Source organism: Gallinula chloropus (genome assembly GCF_964237585.1).
Source record: "Gallinula chloropus genome assembly, chromosome: 25".
In the NCBI taxonomy this organism is placed as follows: Eukaryota; Metazoa; Chordata; class Aves; order Gruiformes; family Rallidae; genus Gallinula; species Gallinula chloropus.
In genome coordinates, this window is record NC_140110.1 from 4,028,440 (window position 1) to 4,050,067 (window position 21,628).

Genomic DNA, 21,628 nt, shown 5'->3' on the forward strand with positions numbered 1-21,628 from the left:
AGTTTCCCCCAGGGCACCCTGCTGAAGCATCTGTTCATGAATTAGATGGGTATACTCTTTGCTGGGTCAGAAACTGGCTGAAGGCTGGGCCCAAACAGCTGTGGTGAATGGAGTTAAATCCAGCTGGCAGCACATCCCATGTGGTGTTCTCCAGGGCTCAGTGCTGGGGTCCATCCTCTCTAACATCTTTATTAATGATCTGGACGAGGGGATTGAGTGCAGCCTCAATAAGTTGGTACATGACACCAAATTGTGGAAGGCAGGAAGGCTCTGCAGAGTGACCTAGACAGGCTGGATCAATTGGCAGAGGCTTTATGGGGCTTGGTCATGAGCTTTGGTCACAATAACAACAGGCAGGGTTACAGTCCTGGAGCAGAGTGGCTGGAGAGCTCCCTAGAAGTACAGGATATGGGGGTGTTAGCTGAATATGAGCCAGCGCTGTGCCCAGGTGGCCAAGAAGGCCAGCGGCATCCAGGCCTGGATCAGGAATAGTGTGACTGCCAGGAGTGGGAAGAGATTGTTCCATTATACTCAGCTCGGGTGAGGCCACACCTTGAGTACTGTGTCCAGTTTTGAGCCCCTTGCTAAAAGAAGGACGTTGAGATGCTGAATTGTGTCCAGAGAATGGCAGAGTAGACAGTGAAAGGTTTGCAGCACGAGTCCTGTGAGGATCAACTGAGGGAACTGGGGCGTTTTAGTCTTCAGGATGCTGAGGGAGACCTTATCACTTTCTAGAAGTACCTGCAAGAAGGATATAGAGAGGTGCAGGTTGGCCTCTTATCTCAGCTAACAAGCGATAGGATGACAGGGAATGGCTTGAAATTATACCAGGGGAGATTTAGGTTAGAGATCAGGAAGAATTTCTTTATGGAAAGGGTATTCAGCTATTGGAACAGGCTGCCCAGGGACGTGGTGGAGTAGCCACCCCTGGAAGTATTACAAAGGTGTGCAGATGTTGTGCTTGATGACATGGTCTGGAGGTGGACTAGGCAGGGTTCGGCTGTGGTTGGACTTTGTAAAAGATTCTGTGACTTTATGTTTGTTCCACTTCAAGGAAATTCCTGTTCTGTCATGGTGGGAAAGCATTGCCATTTCAGACAAGTGGTCAAGTGATTCAGTTGATGAAAATGTTAAATATTTAATAAATGTCAGGAGAAATTTTAAGAAAGAAAAATATGTGCACCTTTTCAGGCAGACGTGATGCAGAGAGAGCACAGCCCATCGTTACCCAGCGTGTGGGACATACTGTATCAGCAATGGGATGAACGTGGACCATCATATTCCAGTTTAAATAAACTAGAGGCAAACAAAGAACCAGGAACTAAAACCCATACTAAATAGAGACTGGTCCTAATGTGAGTTACACGGTCAGTGATAAGCAGAAGATGAGCAGTTCGTTGTTGCTTAGAAACATCCAGTCATCTGTTTCCACACGGCATCCTTGAGCTCCTGGTTCCTCATGCTGTAGATGAGGGGGTTCACTGCTGGTGGAAACACTGAGTACAGAAATGACGCTACCAGGTCCAGAAATAGGGAGGAGATGGAGGGGGGCTTCAGGTAGGCAAAGAAGGAACTGCTGACAAACAGGGAGAACACAGCCAGGTGAGGGAGGCAGGTGGAAAAGGCTTTGTGCCGTCCCTGCTGCGAGGGGATCCTCAGCACGGCCCTGAAGATCTGCACATAGGACACCACAATGAACACAAAACACCCAAAACATAAACAGACACTGACCACAAGGACTTCAGTTTCCTTGAGGTAGGCATCTGAGCAGAAGAGCTTGAGGATCTGAGGGATTTCACAGAAGAACTGGTCAAGGGCATTGCCATGGCACAGGGGCAGTGAAAATGTGTTGGCTGTGTGCAGCACAGCATGGAGAAACCCACTGCCCCAGGCAGCTGCTGCCATGTGGACACAAGCTCTGCTGCCCAGGAGGGTCCCGTAGTGCAGGGGGTGGCAGATGGCAACGTAGCGGTCATAGGCCATGACAGTGAGAAGAAAGTACTCTGTGGAGAGCAAAACTAAAAAGAAAAAGAGTTGAGCCACACATCCTGTGTAGGAAATGGCCCTGGTGTCCCACAAGGAATTGGCCATGGCTTTGGGAACAGTGGTGGAGATGTAGGCAAGGTCAGTAACAGAGAGGTTGAAGAGGAAGAAGTACATGGGGGTGTGGAGGTGGTGGTCACAGGCTATGGTGATGATGATGAGGCCATTGCCCAGCAGAGCAGCCAGGTAGATGCCCAGGAAGAGGCAGAAGTGCAAGAGCTGCAGCTCCCGTGTGTCTGCAAAGGGCAGGAGGAGGAACTGGCTGATGGAGCTGCTGCTGTTGGACATCTGCTGTCGTCAAGTGTGGAGACCTGTCCAAGGAGGAAATTGGTAGTGAGAAGTTGGGGAACTCTACTTTGATCAAAACACTTTCCAATTCACACTGATTCTCTGTTTTCAAGAAGACTTTTATCAGGTCCCTTTTGGGAGTTCTGCTTTGTGCTGCCTTGAGTGTGCCAATGCTGGGAGGAGGGTTGGCTGTGGGCTCAGGGAACTCAGTCCTGCCTGGCAGCAGTCAGTAAATAGAAGGATGGTGTGATCTCAGACTAAATCCTCTTTGGATAGCAAAGAGCATTTCAACACTGTCACTCCAATTTCACCTGAGGGCAGAGCAGAGCTTTGGAGCTTTGGTTTTCTCCTTACTGAGAGCTGAGGAATCCAGTCTCACAGGGCAGAGCTCCAAAGCCCTCCTGCGGTCTCATCCCACCCAAGGAGGATCTCAGCTCCCCGCTCCCAGCCAGGGACACACAGGGCTCAGTGCAGCTGCCCACACACAGGTGATGAGTGGCATTGCCACGGCCTCTGTGCCGAGATGTCTCCTGCATGGGGCTCCTCTCTGGGGCACAAGAGTCCCTGGGAGAGCGGTGCCATTGTGGGGGGCAGCTGCAGCCCAGCAGGAGCTGCCTGGAAAACCTCAGTCCTACAGATGGGGGTCCTGAAGTGAGGGTCAGCTCAGTGCCATCCCCACCAATAGACGTGCTTGAAGCCCCAGGTAATGGTGGGACAAAGGCAGCAAGGACAGGAGGGGATACAGCAGGAAATGCTGCAGCAAAAGCTTTAGGGTCAGGAACAGACAGACAGGCACTCAGGGGTTTCTCCTCACTGCTGCTTGGGCTGCCAAGGAGAAGACTCAGCCTGAAACCCTGTAACTCTGGGTGCAGAGTCTGTGCTGGGTGGCAGAAACCAGGGGGTGGGTATTGGAAAGTGTCAGGGAGGTCCCAAATCCCCACTGCCAGGGCATTTCTGGGAGCAGCTCCTCCCTCCCTGACAGTGTCTCTGCTGCCTGGAGCTGTCCCTGCAGATCCTTCTCTTTTCCCATCTCACCTCCCGCTCTGTGCTCACAGACCTCATCCAACCTGCCCTATGCTCAGCTCTGCTCTGCAGACCCCTCCTGGCATCAGGGCACTGCCCCAGGGAACCTCTGTGTGTGCAGGGCTCAGCCCAGGCTCCAACATCTTCATGAGAATCAAGTTTTCACTGCATGTTCTCAAGGGGAGAAATCAGTTCTCATCTACCACACTCAGCACAGCCCCCAGGAGAGGAAAAGTCAAAGCAAAGACTCTGCCTTTGGAGAAATATTCTCTTTGGCATTTCTCAAGGATCAGCTCTGGCTGGGAGCAAAGCTGACCCAGGCAGCACTTTCTTACAGCAGAGGGACCTTACGTTGCCCTTCCCTGGGTCACTGCTTTAACCCAGAGGTTCTGTCTACATCCCTGTGGAACGCCCAGCAGGCAGGCTGAGTGCTGACCCTGGCAGCAGCAGAGTCCCTGTCCCAGAACACAGCCCCTGGGTCACAAGGACCCTGCTCACAAGGACAGCCCTGGGCACCCTCAGCCATGCCCAGGAGAAGACAGCTGTCCTGCCCTGTCCCTCTGATGGGGCAGAAGGACATCCCTTCCAGGCAGCACCTTCTTGTCCTATAGAGAACCTGTCCTCCTGACAGACCCCACACACTGCCCCATGTCCCAGCTTTAGGAGATCCCTCCAGGAACAGAACCTGCATTGCTCTGCATCCACAGACATACCAGGCAGAGTGCTGAGGATATTTCTCCTGCTGTGAGCTCTCAGCATCCGTCAGATCTCTCAGCCTCACAGGTCTCCCCTTGGTGCCTACAGGCAGTGTCCCCAGCCCGGTGTGGAGGAGCTGATCTTGGGCAGAGCTGTCTCTCTGCAGTGCTGCTGGGTTGCCATGAGCTCCCTCCATCCCAGGAGCCTGGCCCAGCTCAGCAGGAGAAGACCAGTTTTTCTAGGCTCCCTCCTGGTGCCTCAGGCCTCATGGGGATTGTTCCATGATCTCATCTCTGACATTCTCAGGATCTCCCTGCCCAGGGGCTGGGGGTCAGCACTTGGCATTGCTGCTTCATCAGACCAAACCAGGGTGTCCTCAGCATCAGAGCTGCCTGTGCTTTGCCTGTGTTTGTCCTCATGGCCTCCAGTTGTCTGCTCGAATGAGCCCATGGGGAGGCTTTGTCAGGAATGGCTCCCAGTGGGGCCTGTTAGTGCTTCAAGGGACTTTGGGCATTACTCCTGACTTGGACTTCTTGAGAGGTTTCTTCACTTTCCTCTTGGTATCTGAGGTCTGGGGATTCAGAAGAAAAGACACCATGGGGATCATTAAAATCCAGAAAGCCCTTACAAGCATGGCTCTAACTCATTTTCATTGAAGATCTCAAAACTCCTCCTACTACTTGGATTTTAGTTGTGTCCTTAGTGATACATGTTTCAAAGGAATTTCCCATGGAGGACCTTTCTCCAGTCACAGGTATTTTCTGTCATGGCTCAGTTGATAGAAGAAGTGACAGCAGCATTCTGGGATGGATATGGGTCTGCTAAGGAGGTCTGGACAGGCAGGAAAAGCAGTCTCTTGAGATCCAACCCTGCATGGAGAACCTCGCTCTTCCCCAACCCCAGCAGTTCCCTCACTGGCCTCCTGGGACTCACAACACTTTTCCTGGCATCATCTGGGCTCACAGGCACAGACAGATTTCTCTGACAACAAACAGCAGTTCAACATGATCCAGTTTAATAACCATGAAATCTCTCTCCTCAGCTGCTGCTACGGCCAAGCAGCATGTGAAGGGGGTCAGCTTCCAGAGGAGATTCTCTCCCAGAACATTGTTATTCAGATACATAGGAAGGTCAGTTATTGTAGCAGTCTGGCGTAGCTGGGTGCTGGGAGAGGATGGGGGCTGCAGAGATGGCTCCTGCAAGAAGCAGCTATAAGTTCTCTGCAGGCCCTGCAGAGCAAACATTGGTTGATCCAAGGGCAGAGTCACTGCTGACCAAGGCCAAGCCCATCAGTGATGGTCACAGCGCCTCTGGGAATCACATTTAGGGAAACATAAACACAAGCAGCTGCCTTTTTCCAGCAGAGAAGGGAGTGAGAAGATGTAACGAGCTGTGCAGACACCAAGGCCGTGAAGAGGGGGAAGGATGCGCCCAATGTGCCAGAGTGAAAGATGCCCCTGCAGCCTGGGGAGAAACCCATGGTGGAGCGGGTGTCCCACCGCAGCCCAGGGAAAAAGCCCAGACCCCACCTGCAGCCCGTGGAGAGGCCCCACGCTGGATGGAGCAGGGGGAGACATACAGGAGATGCTGTGACCCACGTTGGAGCCAGCACCTGCCAGCACTGGCAGCCCGTGGAGAGAGACAGAGACACAGAGATGAGCAAGGGAGAGATTTGTGCCAGAGCAGTTTTGCTGGGGGGAGGCTGGTGACCCCGTGGAGGACTGGGACTGAGAGACACTGTGACTGATGACTGCACCCATAGCAGTGACCCACGGTGGGGCAGCTGGGGAAGAGCTGAAGCCCTGTGGGAAAGGACTCACGTTGGAGAAGGTCGTGGAGGACTGTCTGCCCTGGGTGGGACCCCACGGTGCAGCAGGGGAAGAGTGTGAGGAATGAATGACTCCCCTGCCTCGGCCAAGAAGGAAACCAACTTGCAAGGGACTGACCAAAGCCTCCATCACCCAGTCCCTGCCCCTCCTGTGCCACAATGCGGGGGGAAGAAGGGAGCATAATCCTGACTGAAGTCTGCAAGAAGGGAGGGGTGGGGGGAAGGTGCTTTAAGATCTGGTCCCGTTGTTTTAAGATCTGGTCACGCTTCTCATTATCCAACTCTGGTGTCACTGGGTGTGCAGTGCAGTGTAAGAAACTAGAGTTTTCTGTCCACTCTGTTGAGTCTGTTTTGCCCATGTCGTTCATTACAGGATGATCTCTCCCTGTCCTTATCTTGACTCCTAAGCCTCTTAATATCTATTTTTTCCCCTGTCCAAATAAAAAGGGGAGGGCTAGACTGACTTTGGTAGGTGTCTGGCCTCCAGCCAGGGCTAAACCACCACACCCAGACAAGCCACATGCCTTCTCTCAGCATCAAAGCTAATCCAGCACCAATGAAACCACAACGTCATACACAAGTAGGTGCACACTCCTGGCCTATCCACCACTCAGGCAAAGGTGATCTCACAGCATCTACCACTGACATGTCCCCATTCCTGGCTTGTCAGGTATTTTGGCACCACTGACATCACAAGGACATTCCTAAGATATCTGTCAGTTCCTGGCCAATCATACGTCCAGCTACCAGTAGCCTCAGAAGGACCTATAAGCCTGGTCCTAGACTCAGGCTAGAGATATTTCCTCAGAACCCACACAGCCTATTGGTCTTTTCCCTGCCTATCAACTATTCAGGGAGTAATGGTACTCTCTACACAGGTTTCGGGCTTTGTCTGACCTATCAGCTACTTGGGAACCACTGACATCACAACACAGACCATCTGCCTTCTCTTGTCCTGTCAACAGTTCCGGAATCAGTGACCTCACAACAACCTTCACTGTCCACAGCCTGCTCCAGATCTGTCAGTATGACCTCACAAGCACGTATTCTCCTATTGGCTAAGGACACATTGTTGAGATATTCAGTTTCCAGTGACCTTACAAGCATCTACTAAATCCAAGAGGCTACTCTCCACATGCTTGAAGTATTCCATCTCAGACCTCTCAGGGTTTGTTCAGCAGCCTGTTTAAGTGGGGGACCCGGATGGCTTTGTGTTTCTTTTCACCTTTAAACATTTATTCTTCAATAAATTAAACTTTATTGAAGCAGGTTTGATCCATTGCATACCTAAGTGTCCTGGTTTCGGTTGGGATGGAGTTAATTTCTTTTCTTATAGTGGATAGAATGCTCTGCTTAGGAATTAGGATGAGAGCAGTGCTGAGAGCACCCTGATGTTTCCAGTTGTTGCCAAGTAATCAAGGACTTTTCAGTTGTTCATATTTCCCTACTAATGGGAAAGGATGGGACACAGCCAGGACAGGTGACCCAAACTGGCCAAAGGGGGTATTCCATACCCATTCTGTCATGCTCAGCATAAAAGCAGGGGCTGGTGGGAGGAGGCAGCTCCAGGACGTGCAGTTTTAGGGACGGTCCAGTTTTCGGGATGGCTCTGGGCTGCACGGCTGTCGCAGATGGGATAGATCAGAGGGATGCACTTCACTCTTAAGGGAGAGGCAATAAGATGTTTATGGGTATAAAACAAAAGGCTGTAACGGTGTTTGGTAATAAACGTGACAGTAATTAAGATTTGTTGGTAAGGTAATCGTGATTAGTTAGTGCACAGAGAACAGGGTCAGACAAATCTATCAGGAGACCCTCCCATTGAGTCACGAGGTTCAGAAAGAATCCCCTTGTTTTCTAAACTCCTGCTCAGAGAGGAGCTGAGGTGCAGCTGGATTCAGTCTCAGTCCCAGACTTGGTCAACGGTTTATATCAAAAGGATTATATATACAATCAATCCTTTCTATTTCTTAGCCAAGATCACAAATGTTAGTGCACTTATTCCCAGCTCACTTACCCAGGATCTGTTGCAGATATGTTGCGGCAAGGATTCTCTCAAACTCAAGGAGTAACCTTGAGAGGCGTCCCTTTCAAGGGGAGATCCTGACGTGCAGCCCGCTGTCATCTTGGGAGAGCTCAAAGGGCTCTTGGACTGCTCACTATTTATGGAGTAAGATGATTGGCTCATAGTCATATTTACATACCACCCATGTATGCCAATGGACACTGACCAGTGCCCAGGTGGGCACATTAGCATAGATAACCCTTGGCTATTGTGTTGTTATCTGTCTTCCTGAACTGTGAGACAGATGCAGGAATCACAATCAGCACCAATGGTTATCAATCAATCCATGTAAACAGGATAAACAGGAAAACATGGGGGCAATGAGGGAAGCATACTGTCACACTCCACCCCGTGACTATAGTCAATTCATCTTACCCTCACAGACTGGTGGTACGGTCACCTCTTGCCTCTGTGCCATAAATAGATTATTGGTAGTTTATGCACTTACAGATCCATGGCAAGTAGGCAGTGAAGTATTGCTATTTGTTATGTACTACTTTGTATGTTTTGGTTTGTGTTAGTTGTTTCATCATATACCAAACCTTTATATACAATATGGTTAGAAGTAGCAGACATACCAGAGTTAGAATTAGTAAAACCACAACGGGGTGAAGCATACAATTAAACAGTCCTGTTGCTGTTGGTGACCATCCAAGAAGAATTTCCCACAAACGATGTTCTCCATCCTTCTTCACTCTTTCCATGACATGGTGTATCTCTTCGGTATCATGATGAATGTTAATTAGAGTTTTGTGTCCATTGTTTCGGGCACGTTCTAACAGTTGACACAGGTCATTGTGTTGTAATAATTTCTTCACCAAAGTAAGGTTCATTCCAATGGGGGTAGGCAATATATCGTGACTTAACATATAATTAGATTGCAATAACTGGTAAGACATTACAGGGGCTAAATAATTAAAGTCACATCCCATAATTTTAGTAAAGTTACAAACACAAATATTTGAGTGATTACTTGTATCTACAGTAATGTTATCTATGACTATAAAGTTGCAAAGAGTTCTCATACAAATACATCCTTTTCCAATATATACAAGTACAGTTTCAGGGGGTTCATCAGGATGTATTTCAAAATGACATACATTTTGTTCAGTGTCAAGACAAATGTCTTGAGCTTTGATGGTGTTACTCTCACAAATAAATCCTTCTTGTTTCCGTACAATACATGCACTGACATCAACAGTTTGCCATTTGTTTCCATTCCGTTGGGCCCATACTCTATGTTCCAATGGATAGAGTATAGCTCCATTATGATTTAATCCTAACGCAATGATTGGGTATATTGTGTATACCGAAGCTTGTGTATTGTTAAGACAAAAGCTGTGGCTTTATTGTTGATGGGGTCATAAGTAAAATTAACTAAGTACCACCAGGATTGAAATTCCCTTGCAAATTTAGTTGCATTATCCCAGTAGCAGGGTGATCTGCTTGCAATTTCAATCTACACTGAGGACATTCTGGAAGAACAGTTTCACAAGTTTTCCTGTTTATAGGCCAGCCTCTACCCTGTGCAGCAAAGTAAAGTGCTTCTTTACCTGTGTGGCCTAAGTTTTGATGTAACCATTCTCTTAATCGATATCACTCAGGATTTAAGCTGATTGTCCGAATTTTAGTTAGTTCATCTACTTTTTGATTCCATTTTGTGGCTGGTTGATTATTTTTAGCATGAGCTTTCACCCATCCCATCTTAAAGGGTTTTTTCCTGGCTATATCTAGTCATATTTGCCAGTCTTTGTTTCTCCATACTGGAGATCTGTTTACTTCCCAATTCAAGGTTTCCCATTGACAGAGCCACTGTGTGGCACAAGCCCAGACAGCGTAAGATTCTACATATATGATTTTTGCTCCATTTTGTGCTGCCAAAACAGCTGCTCTTATTTCTCCTACTTGTGCACTGCCTTCACCTTCCTCTATCACTTGTTTGCCAGTGGTAATATCCAATGCAACAGCCTTATATTGCCATTTACTGTTTAATCTTGTTGCTGAAGCATCTGTAAAACAAATATTTTCTGTTGGTGTATCCTCAGTGAGGGGAGGTGCATCCGGAATGGGGGAAGGTTTAAAAGGCTGTTGTAATGCTAAAGGGTCTGTATTTATGGGCATTTGAAATTTGGAAACCTCAGTGTGTCCTTCAGTTAATTGCATATTTTCTGCAACTCCTGTCAGATAAGCAGACCACTTTCTGATGGTGGGTTTTTGAGCAATTCCCTCTGGAGGAGCAGTTCCCTTTAAAATTGCTTCCAGCAAATTAAAAGGTCTGCTAGTTTTCACAGGTTGTCCCTGATGTGTTTTCTCAACTTGTTTAACTGCTCGGACTAAAGATAAGAGTCCTTTTTCCCATTCAGAGTATCTCTGCTCTGTTTCTTTAAATGCGGTTGAGCTGAACAATAAAGGTCTTTGTGGCGCCTCAGGGCCAGATTGGAACAGACCACAGTGAGTAACATGTTCAGCAAAACCCCATTCGACTGTGATAGGGTCGCGTGGCTGTACTGGTCCCAGTGACTGATATGTTTTTAATTCTTCAGTTAAAGCCTTTTCTGCTTCTTCATGTTCTAATTTCCACTCCCAGGGTTTACCTTTCTGTAAGAGTGTGTATATAGAACAAGGGGAAATGGCATGAAGCTGTGCCAGGGCAGGGACAGATTGGATATTGGAAGAGGCTGCCCAGGGAGGGGGTTGAGTCACCATCCCTGGATGTGTTCAAAAAGAGGGTAGATGAGGTACTTAGGGATCTGGTTTATATTAGGATGGGAATGGTTGGACTTGATGATCTTCAAAGGTCTCTCCCAACCTTGTGATTCTGTGATTCTGTGATAGATGGGACGTTTTCCAAATCTCTGAAGCTCAAAGTATAAACCAGAGAGCTGAGCGGAGGTGGAAACCTGTTGAGAAAAGTGAAGTGCACACATCCAGCCAGCTTGCTTATAAGGTGTCCTTGCACATGGTCCTATCATCTGGAGAGGTGGAAACACCTGAGTGATGGGGAAGATGAAAGGGACAGGTTGGCAGTAATGCAGGTACAGGGGAAGGTATTTATTCTGCTATCATCTGTACCAATCCTAGAAATTCACATTCTGCCCTGGATGGAAAGCATGGCCATTCCAGTCATGTGCTAGTAAACTGTAGTCAACACGCAGTGTCAGGGTCACACAAGACTACAGCAGGAATGGGATGAACGTGGACACTGTGATTATAGCACAGCCAAACTGGAACAAAAGCAACCACAACTACAGAAGGAACAAAATAAAGATTGGTCATACAGTGAGTTACATGGTCAGTGATATGTAAAGGGTCACCCAAGACCTGGAGATACGTCATTAGGAATGGGATGAACGTGAAACCTTATTACAGCTGAGACAAAACAGAAACTGACAAAAACCTCTGACAACTAAAACTTACTAAATAGAGACTGGTCCTAATGTGAGTTACATGGACAGTGATATGCAGAAGACGATGAAAAGTCTGTTGCTGCTTAGAAACATCCAGTCATCAGTTTCCAAAGGGCATCCTTGAGCTCCTGATTCCTCATGCTGTAGATGAGGGGGTTCAATGCTGGTGGAAACACTGAGTAAAGAAATGACGCTACCAGGTCCAGAATTTGGGAGGAGATGGAGGGGGGCTTCAGGTAGGCAAAGAAGGCAGTGCTAAGGAACAAGGAGACCACGGCCAGGTGAGGGAGGCAGGTGGAAAAGGCTTTGTGCCGTCCCTGCTGCGAGGGGATCCTCAGCACAGCCCTGAAGATCTGCACATAGGACACCACAATGAACACAAAACACCCAAAACCTAAACAGATACCAAGCACAATGAGTCCAGTTTCCAAGAGGTAGGCATCTGAGCAGGAGAGCTTGAGGATCTGGGGGATTTCACAGAAGAACTGGTCAACAGCATTGCCATGGCAGAGGGGAAGGGAAAATGTGTTGACTGTGTGCAGAACAGCACTGAGAAACCCACTGCCCCAGGCAGCTGCTGCCATGTGGACACAAGCTCTGCTGCCCAGGAGGGTCCCGTAGTGCAGGGGGTGGCAGATGGCAACGTAGCGGTCATAGGCCATGACAGTGAGAAGAAAGTACTCTGTGGACAGCAAAAATAGGAAGAAAAAGAGTTGAGCCACACATCCTGTGTAGGAAATGGCCCTGGTGTCCCACAAGGAATTGGCCATGGATTGGGGAAGGGTGGTGGAGATGTAGGCAAGGTCAGTAACAGAGAGGTTGAGGAGGAAGAAGTACATGGGGGTGTGGAGGTGGTGGTCACAGGCTATGGTGATGATGATGAGGCCATTGCCCAGGAGAGCAGCCAGGTAGATGCCCAGGAAGAGGCAGAAGTGCAGGAGCTGCAGCTCCCGTGTGTCTGCAAAGGGCAGGAGGAGGAACTGGCTGATGGAGCTGCTGCTGTTGGACATCTGCTGCTGTCAAGTGTTGAGACCTGTCCAAGGTGGAAAAATGTATTGAGAAGTTAGGGAACGATTCTTTGAGGGAAACAGTTTCCAATTCACATTGACTCCCTGTATTCAGGAAGACTTTTGTCAGGTCCCTTTTGGCAGGTCTGCTTTGTGCTGGCTTGAGTGTGCCACTGCTGGGAGGAGGGCTGGCTGTGGGCTCTCAAGAACTCAGTCCTGCCTGGCAGCAGTCAGTAAATAGAAGGATGGTGTGATTTCAGTCTAAATCCTCTTTGGATAGCAATGAGCTTTTCAGCACTGTCACTCCAGTTTCACCCGAGGGCAGAGCAGAGCTTTGGAGCTTTGGTTTTCTCCTGACTGAGAGCTGAGGAATCCAGTCTCGCAGGGCAGAGCTCCAAAGCCCTCCTGCGGTCTCATCCTACCCAAGGAGGATCTCAGCTCCCCACTCCCAGCCAGGGACACACAGGGCTCAGTGCAGCTGCCCACACACAGGTGATGAGTGGCATTGCCACGGCCTCTGTGCCGAGATGTCTCCTGCATGGGGCTCCTCTCCTGGGCACAAGAGTCCCTGGGAGAGCGGTGCCATTGTGGGGGGCAGCTGCAGCCCAGCAGGAGCTGCCTGGAAAACCTCAGTCCTACAGATGGGGGTCCTGAAGTGAGGGTCAGCTCAGTGCCAGCCCCAATATTGGATTTGCCCAGAAGCCCAGGAAACGGTGGGAGAAAGGCAACAAGAACAGGAGAGGAAACGGCGAGGAATATTCCACAGGAGGCTGGAAGGACAGGCACTCGGAGGTTTCTTCTCTCTGGGACAAGGACCCTGCACCATATTTCCATTTGTCACACTTTACATCCACCGCTTCTTTCCACAGGGCGAATGCAGCCATGGCCAGGAGAAGACAGCTGTCCTGCCCTGTCCCTCTGATGGGGCAGAAGGACATCCTTTCCAGGCAGCACTTTCAGGTCCTATAGAGAACCTGTCCTCCTGACAGACCCCACAACTGTCCCATGTCCCAGCTTTAGGAGATCCCTCCAGGAACAGAACCTGCATTGCCCTGCACCCACAGACATACCAGGGAGAGGCTGCAGAGATTTCTCCTCCAGTGAGCTCTCAGCATCCATCAGCTCTCAGCCTCACAGGTCTCCCCTCGGTGCCTACAGGCAGTGTCCCCAGCCCTGTGTGCTTGGCAGAGGAGCTGCTCCTGGGCAGAGCTGTCTCTCTGCAGCGCTGCCAGGTTGTCATGAGCTCCCCCCATCGCAGGAGCCTGGCTTAGCTCAGCAGGAGAAGACCAGTTCTTGTAGACTCCCTCCTGGTGCCTCAGGCCTCATGGGGATCGTTCTATGATCTCATCTCTGACATTCTCTGGATGTCCCTGCCCAGGGCCTGGGGTCAGCACTTGGCATTTCTGCTTCATCAGACCAAGCCAGGGTGTCCTCAGCATCAGAGCTGCCTGTGCTTTGCCTGGGTTTGTCCTCATGGCCTCCAGTTGTCTGCTCTAACGAGCCCCTGGGGAGGCTTTGTCAGTAATGGCTCCCAGTGGGGCCTGTTAGTGCTTCAAGGTACTTTGGGCATTACTCCTGACTTGAACTTCGTGAGAGGTTTCTTCACTCTCCTCTTGGTATCTGAGGTCTGGGGATTCAGAAGAAAAGACACCATGGGGCCCATTAACATCCAGAAAGCCCTTACAAGCATGGCTCTAACTCATTTTCATTGAAGATCTCAAAACTCCTCCTACTACTTGGATTTTAGTTGTGTCCTTAGTGATACATGTTTCAAAGGAATTTCCCATGGAGGACCTTTCTCCAGTCACAGGTATTTTCTGTCATGGCTCAGCTGATAGAAGAAGTGTCAGCAGCATTCTGTGATCGATATGGGTCTACTAAGGAGATCTGGACAGGCAGGAAAAGCAGTCTCTTGAGATCCAACCCTGCATGGAGAACCTTGCTCTTCCCCAACCCCAGCAGTTCCCTCACTGGCCTCCTGGGACTCACAACACTTTTCCTGGCATCATCTGGGCTCACAGGCACAGACAGATTTCTCTGACAACAAACAGCAGTTCAACATGATCCAGTTTAATACCCATGAAATCTCTCTCCTCAGCTGCTGCTACGGCCAAGCAGCATGTGAAGGGGGTCAGCTTCCAGAGGAGATTCTCTCCCAGAACATTGTTATTCAGATACATAGGAAGGTCAGTTATTGTAGCAGTCTGGCGTAGCTGGGTGCTGGGAGAGGATGGGGGCTGCAGAGATGGCTCCTGCAAGAAGCAGCTATAAGTTCTCTGCAGGCCCTGCAGAGCAAACATTGGTTGATCCAAGGGCAGAGTCACTGCTGACCAAGGCCAAGCCCATCAGTGATGGTCACAGCGCCTCTGGGAATCACATTTAGGGAAACATAAACACAAGCAGCTGCCTTTTTCCAGCAGAGAAGGGAGTGAGAAGATGTAACGAGCTGTGCAGACACCAAGGCCGGGAAGAGGGGGGAGGATGTGCCCAATGTGCCCGAGTGAAAGATGCCCCTGCAGCCTGGGGAGAAACCCATGGTGGAGCGGGTGTCCCACCACAGCCCAGGGAAAAAGCCCAGACCCCACCTGCAGCCCGTGGAGAGGCCCCATGCTGTATGGAGCAGGGGGAGACAGACAGGAGATGCTGTGACCCACGTTGGAGCCAGCCCCTGCCAGCACTGGCAGCTCATGGAGAGAGACAGAGACACAGAGATGAGCGAGGGAGAGATTTGTGCCAGAGCAGTTTTGCTGGGGGGAGGCTGGTGACCCCGTGGAGGACTGGGACTGAGAGACACTGTGACTGGTGACTGCACCCATAGCAGTGACCCACGGTGGGGCAGCTCATGGACTCATGTTGGAGAAGGTCGTGAAGGACTCTCTGCCCTGGGTGGGACCCCACAGTGCAGCAGGGGAAGGGGCTGAGGAATGAATGACCCCCCCACCCTGGCCAAGAAGGAAACCAACTTGCAAGGGACTAACTGAAGCCCCCATCTCCCAGTCCCTGCCCCTCCCGAGCCACAATGGGGGGGAAGAAGGGAGCAAAATCCTGACTACACTGAAGTCTGCAAGAAGGGAGGGGTGGGGGGAAGGTGCTTTGAGATCTGGTCCCATTGTTTTAAGATCTGGTCACGCTTCTCATTACCCAACTCTGGTGTCACTGGGTGTGCAGTGCAGTGTAAGAAACTGGAGAGTTTTCTGTCCTTCCCTCTGTTGGGTCTGTTTTGCCCAGGTCGTTCATTACAGGATGATCCCTCCCTGTCCTTATCTTGACTCCTAAGCCTCTTGATATCTATTTTCTCCCCGTCCAAATAAAAAGGGGAGGGATAGACCGACTTTGGTGGGTGTCTGGCCTCCAGCCAGGGCTAAACCACCACACCCACACCAGCCACATGCCTCTCTCAGCATCAAAGCTAATCCAGCACCAATGAAACCACAACGTCATGCACAAGTAAGGGGCACACTCCTGGCCTGTCCACCACTCAGGCAAAGGTGATATCACAGCATCTACCACTGACATGTGCCCATTCCTGGCTTGTCAGGTATTTTGGTGCCACTGACATCACAAGGACATTCACAAGATATCTGTCAGTTCCTGGCTAATCATACATCCAGCTACCAGTAGCCTCAGAAGGACGTGTACTGTCCATAAGCCTGGTCCTAGACTCAGGCTAGAGATATTTCCTCAGAACCCACACAGCCTATTGGTCTTTTCCCAGCCTATCAACCATTCAGGGAGTAATGATACTCTCTACACAAGTTTTGGGCTTTGTCTGACCTATCAGCTACTTGGGAACCACTGACATCACAACACAGACCATCTGCCTTCTCTTGTCCTGTCAACTGTTCCGGAATCAGTGACCTCACAACAACCTCCACTGTCCACAGCCTGCTCCAGGTCTGTCAGTATGACCTCAGAAGCATGTATTCCCCTATTGGCCAAGGACACATTGTTGAGATTTCCAGTGACCTCCCAAGCATCTACCAAATCTATGAGGCTACTCTCCACATGCTTGATCCATTGCATACCTAAGTGTCCTGTTTTCAGCTAGGATGGAGTTTAATTTCTTTTCTTATAGTGGATAGAATGCTGTGTTTAGGAATTAGGATGAGAGCAGTGCTGAGAGCACCCTGTTGCCAAGCAATCAATGACTTTTCCAGTTGTTCATATTTCCCTACTAATGAGAAAGGATGGGATGCAGCCAGGACAGGTGACCCGAACTGGCCAAAGGGGGTATTCCATACCCATTCTGTCATGCTCAGCATAAAAGCAGGGGCTGGTGGGAGGAGGCAGCTCCAGGACGTGCAGTTTTGGGGACGGTCCAGTTTTCGGGATGGCTCTGGGCTGCACAGCTGTCGCAGATGGGATAGATCAGAGGGATGCACTTCACTCTTAAGGGAGAGGCAATAATATGTTTATGGATATAAAACAAAAGGGTGTAATGGTGTTTGGTAATAAACGTGAGAGTAATTCAGATTCGATAGGAAGGTACTCTTGATTAGTTAGTGCACAGAGAACAGGGTCAGACGAATCTATCAGGGAGACCCTCCTGTTGAGTCACGAGGTTCAGAAAGAATCCCCTTGGTTTCTAAACTCCTGCTCAGAGAGGAGCCCAGGTGCGGCTGGATTCAGTCTCAGTCCCAGACTTGGTCAACGGTTTATATCTAAAGGATTCTATACACAATCAATCCTTTCTATTTCTTAGCCAAGATCACAAATCTAAGTGCACTTATTCCCAGCTCACTTACCCAGGATCTGTTGCGGATCTGTCGTGGCAAGGATTCTCTCGACCTCGAGGAGTCACCTTGAGAGGCGTCCCTTTCAAGGGGAGATCCTGACGTGCAGCCCACTGTCGTCTCAGGAGAGCTCAAAGGGCTCTTGGACTGCTCACTATTTATGGAGTAAGATGATTGGCTCATAGTCATATTTACATACCACCCGTGGACAGTGGACACTGACCAGTGCCTGGGTGGGCACATGAGCATAGATAACCCTTGGCGATTGTGTTGTTACCTGTCTTCCTGAACTCACTGTGAGACAGATGCAGAAATCACAATCAACACCAATGGTTACCAATCCATATAAACAGGGAAAAGTCAGGAAAACATGGGGGCAATGGGGGAAGCATACTGTCACAGGGTATCAGGAGCGTAGTTTTCACAGTCCCTCTGTTGCTTCCCATTTCCCAGCCTGGGTTGGCTGCCAGCGTTGGGACTCCCTCCCTCCCTGTGGATCTAAAACCACTCTGACCTCTGACTTTGTCATGGTTTCACCCCGGCTGAGGGCCAACATCCACGCAGCTGCCTGCTCCTTAAAGGAAAAGAGCAGGGGAAGAGGGAAGGGGGGGGTGGGGGGGGTGGGGGGGGGGGGGTGGGGGGTGGGGAAAGAGGGAAGAGAAGGGAAAAGGAAGAGGAAGGGGCAAGTAACCCCAAAACCAAGAAACTAAGAGGACCGTGGGTTGGGCTAAGGATAGTTTACTGAGATAACAGAAAGATACAATGTAACAATACTAACAAGACTTCAAAGCAAAAATATATGAAGCTGTTGATACACAATGCAGTTTCTCACCAAACTCACAGCTCAGGCCGTGCCACCCAGAGCCGTCCCAGAACCCGACTGTCCCCCAAGAACATTTTTTCCTATGAAATAAATCCTCCACTGTGAAACTCCTTTGAAATTTTCATCACTCAAATAAAACCTCTCCAATTAGTTACGCAGGTCTTAATGTTTTTAAAGTAAATTACTTGAATAGACATGCTTGTAAGGTCTTTCTGTATGATTAATGAGCCCCATGGTGTCTTTTCTTCTGAGTCCACAGACCTCAGATACCAAGAGGAGAGTGAAGAAACCTCTCAAGAAGTTCAAGTCAGGAATGTCATGATCCACACCAGATAGACTGCTTTGGCAGAGGTTAAACCCCCCTGCATTCCAACCCACCTCAGATTGCTCTGGGTGGCTGGGGGTGGCTGGGCTGAACCCCTGAGTGATGTCCAATTAGGTGCTTTATCGTGAGGACGTCTTCTCAATTCCTGGGAACAGAATTAAGACTCAAAATGCAGTCAAGGTTTAAGTCACTTTATTTGGCCTGCAACAAGTGCGCAGGAGAAGGAGGGGGGTGGGGCGAGGAAGAAAGAGAGAAGAGTGAGAAAGAGAGTGAGAGAGAGAGACAGTAAGAAAGAGAGAGAGAGAGATTGCAATATCTACCACCACGGAGCTGAAGCGTCCCATCAGTCTGAATCGGCTTCACGTCGGGTGGGGAGTTCCTTTAGTTGCTGGTTGTCATGGTTCAGCGCTGGGTGCCGGGGGGTTGCTCCACTGGGGACATGCACACTAACGTGGCAGTTCTGCTTGGTTATATACAGTTCAATGTTACTTATTCATTAGGTGACCTCACACCCCTGTACATATTCATAACCTGTCCCACTTTGTATTAAAATGAGTTCCAAGAAGTGATTTCCATCAACTCCTCCCAGCTGCGCCTGCGCACTGCTGTTGGGTGGTGGTTGTTGAGGCTCATGGGGATGAAGTCGGGTGGCTCCTCTTTGTCACTGCAAGTAACCTTCTGTCTTCTGCAGACTCAGTTACCCCTTGACTCTGATCCAAACTACAAGTTTGGATTTAGCAGGTTTTGTGTACCTGCAAGGACAAGGGGGAGCTTGAACTAGTTACAATGAAATGCTTTGCCTGCATTTGTGACCAATTAGAGACAAGCAAGGAATTCATGAACAGATAAGGAGGAGGGGGAGACTGGAACTCATCAAAGAAGTCATTTTATTTCCACAGAGCACATAGTCCTTGAGAGTGTAATTTACTTAAAATAGGGTGTTAGACCCAAACTTATGTCCCTTTTGATGTTTCTTCTTTATCAGTGAGGCAGAGTCGTTCAAGTGAGGCATTGTTTATGGGAGGTTATAGCTAGGGCACTTCAAGCTATCCTGTTAGCAATCCTTCCTTAACCCTTTACAAGCGTCTTAATGCAACATTTCAGCAATGTTGAGACATAATTCCACTGGTACAGGCATTCGTGGAGGGACACGGTATGTCACACCACCCCATGGCTCAACATTGCCATCTTATTGATGGTACTCCGTGATAGATAGAGGATAGAGATAAAGTAAGGAGGAAGGAAAAGTGTGTGCACAATAGCTCAATAGCTACAATCAAAACATTCAAACAATTAACAATTTTCAAATTGCATTTGCAATAGTCAGTAAGGACTGTTAACATTAGATAGACATTAATTAACGATTTGAATGTGTCCAATTGCAAAAATCCAAATCACGTCATATTGCTGTCCCTTGTAGTTCAGGGGCTGGGGGAAAACAAACCAATGATACTTTACATGAACTTTTACGAGGCATATCACCCTCTCGATCTTTGGGCTCGGCAGGCTTATCACCGTCTGGGGGCTGCAAAGTTTGTGTGGCTGCCCCGATGCCCAATTTTTGGGATGACCGACAAACATTCTTTCGCCTCCCTCCAAGTGTCCTGCTCTTGTATCGCTTTCCGGAGGGCCTGCACGACCCTCCCCCACGATTTCAGAGTTTTCCCACTAACTGAGGACATAATTTCCTCGGCCAAAGCTTTAGTACATTTATCCCACACCTCAGGGTGGAGAATATCAACCAGCTGGTCAATGACCCCGATTTTTAAAAGTCTCACAACGGTGAGAGTAAAATCTTTAACCTGACACTCAATACCCCACTGCTTATGCAATTCCAATACGACCTTCACAAGGGCTTCCATCCTCCTTGTTGGTCCGGGAGCGTCCTCCCCGCCGGGCTGGTCCCGCCGCTCCGGCCACCATTCACCCGAATCCAGGCGAATTTCCCGGGTTTCGGCGCCACTTGTTGCCTTTGTTAGGCATGGCGACCTGGTTCAGGAACGGCACCGGTGCCACACTCTGGCAGCACGGTCCATCAGCTCACAGACACCAATGTGGTGGGCGGCAAATGGCGTTTATTGGAGAGGGGCGCGGGGCTTTATACCCCAGGGGTCTGATGTCACTTCCGTCCGCTTATCTCACTGGCTACCTACTATTGGTTACCTAAGGAGAGGGGGGGGTCCTAACTTTCCGTACAGCCCGAAATCTTCCAACCGCCAGGCCCTATCTACCGACACCAGGTAGAACACATCCAGAGCCTTCCCCTCATCCAATAAGCAGCAGGTCACCTTGTCATAGAAGGAGGTAAGTCTGGTCAAGCACAGTCTGACTTTCCTCAACCCATGCTGACAGGGCCTGATGGCCAGAGTGTCCTGCATGTGCTGCATGATGGTACTCAAGATGATTAGTTCCATTCCCTTCCCCAGCACTCAGGTCAGGCTGACAGGCCTGTAGTTCCCTGGGTCCTCCTTCTGTCCCTTCTTGTAGATGGGTGTCACATGTGCCAGCTTCCAGTCAGGTGGAACCACCCTGGTCAGCCAGGACTGCTGGTTAATAAGGCAAAGTAGCTTGATGAGCAAATCCACCCCACCCCCCCCCCCCCCCCCCAGTGCTTTTGGGTGTATCCCATCCAAGCCCATCAACTTCTGCAGATATAAGTGGCTGGGCAGGTCAGTAACCAATTCTCCTAGGATTATGGGGGCTTCCATCTACCTCCCATCCCCATCTTTCCACTCAGGGGTCTTGGTATCAGGAGACAACTGACCATGCTGCTATTGATTGAGGCAAAAAAAGGCATTAAGTACATCAGCTCTTTCTTTATCCTCCATCACAGTGGTTCCCCCGAGATCCAACGTGTGGGAGATTCTATTTTTAATACTTTATCAGTTTTTAATAGATTCTATTTTTTAATTCCTTAAGTACAATATCAAAAGGAGGGACAGAAAGAATATCCCACCTTTATTATAGGTGGGAAACAGAAGTTACAAGGGCTGTAAAAGCATCCTGAACTGAAATCCCCCCAGGTAACCCACTAGCAGCCCAGTAACCTTGGGGGTCAGGGCGTTCCTAGTCAAGAGAATGGTCCTAAGAGTGCCTCACATCATTTTTGGGTTCTACTAGGTTCCCCCTTTGATATTTCTAAACATACAGCAATAGCTCCCAAGTAAATCTATGAAGGCTGAACGATGTTCCCGGGCTGAAACCACTCCAGGTAGCCCACAAGCAGCACTGGTAACCTTGGGGCGAATGGAATTCCCAGCCAAGGGAATGGTCCTGTAACACCAGACATCATTTTCTGGCTCTACCAGTGTCCACAGTCAAGAAGTGCTAAACGTCCAGCAATAACTTCCAAACAAAAGGTTTGAGAGCTGAAATATCTTGTAAGCTTGA

General features: G+C 49.4%; 2 protein-coding genes across 2 annotated transcripts; both read right to left on the reverse strand.

Annotated features, from left to right (window-relative positions):
- Window positions 1-1,404: 1,404 nt before the first annotated feature.
- Window positions 1,405-2,331, reverse strand: LOC311200954 (olfactory receptor 14A16-like; the record flags this gene model as incomplete). Its single annotated transcript, XM_084275256.1, has 1 exon — window positions 1,405-2,331. The coding sequence occupies one exon, from the start codon at window positions 2,329-2,331 to the stop codon at window positions 1,405-1,407; it is 927 nt and encodes a 308-aa protein (XP_084131382.1).
- A 9,102-nt stretch (window positions 2,332-11,433) lies between these two features.
- LOC311200790 (olfactory receptor 14A16-like) lies at window positions 11,434-12,360 on the reverse strand (the record flags this gene model as incomplete). The annotated part of the gene is made up of 1 exon (XM_084275096.1): window positions 11,434-12,360. One exon carries the CDS (start codon window positions 12,358-12,360, stop codon window positions 11,434-11,436), a length of 927 nt encoding a protein of 308 aa, XP_084131222.1.
- Between the last annotated feature and the right edge of the window lie 9,268 nt (window positions 12,361-21,628).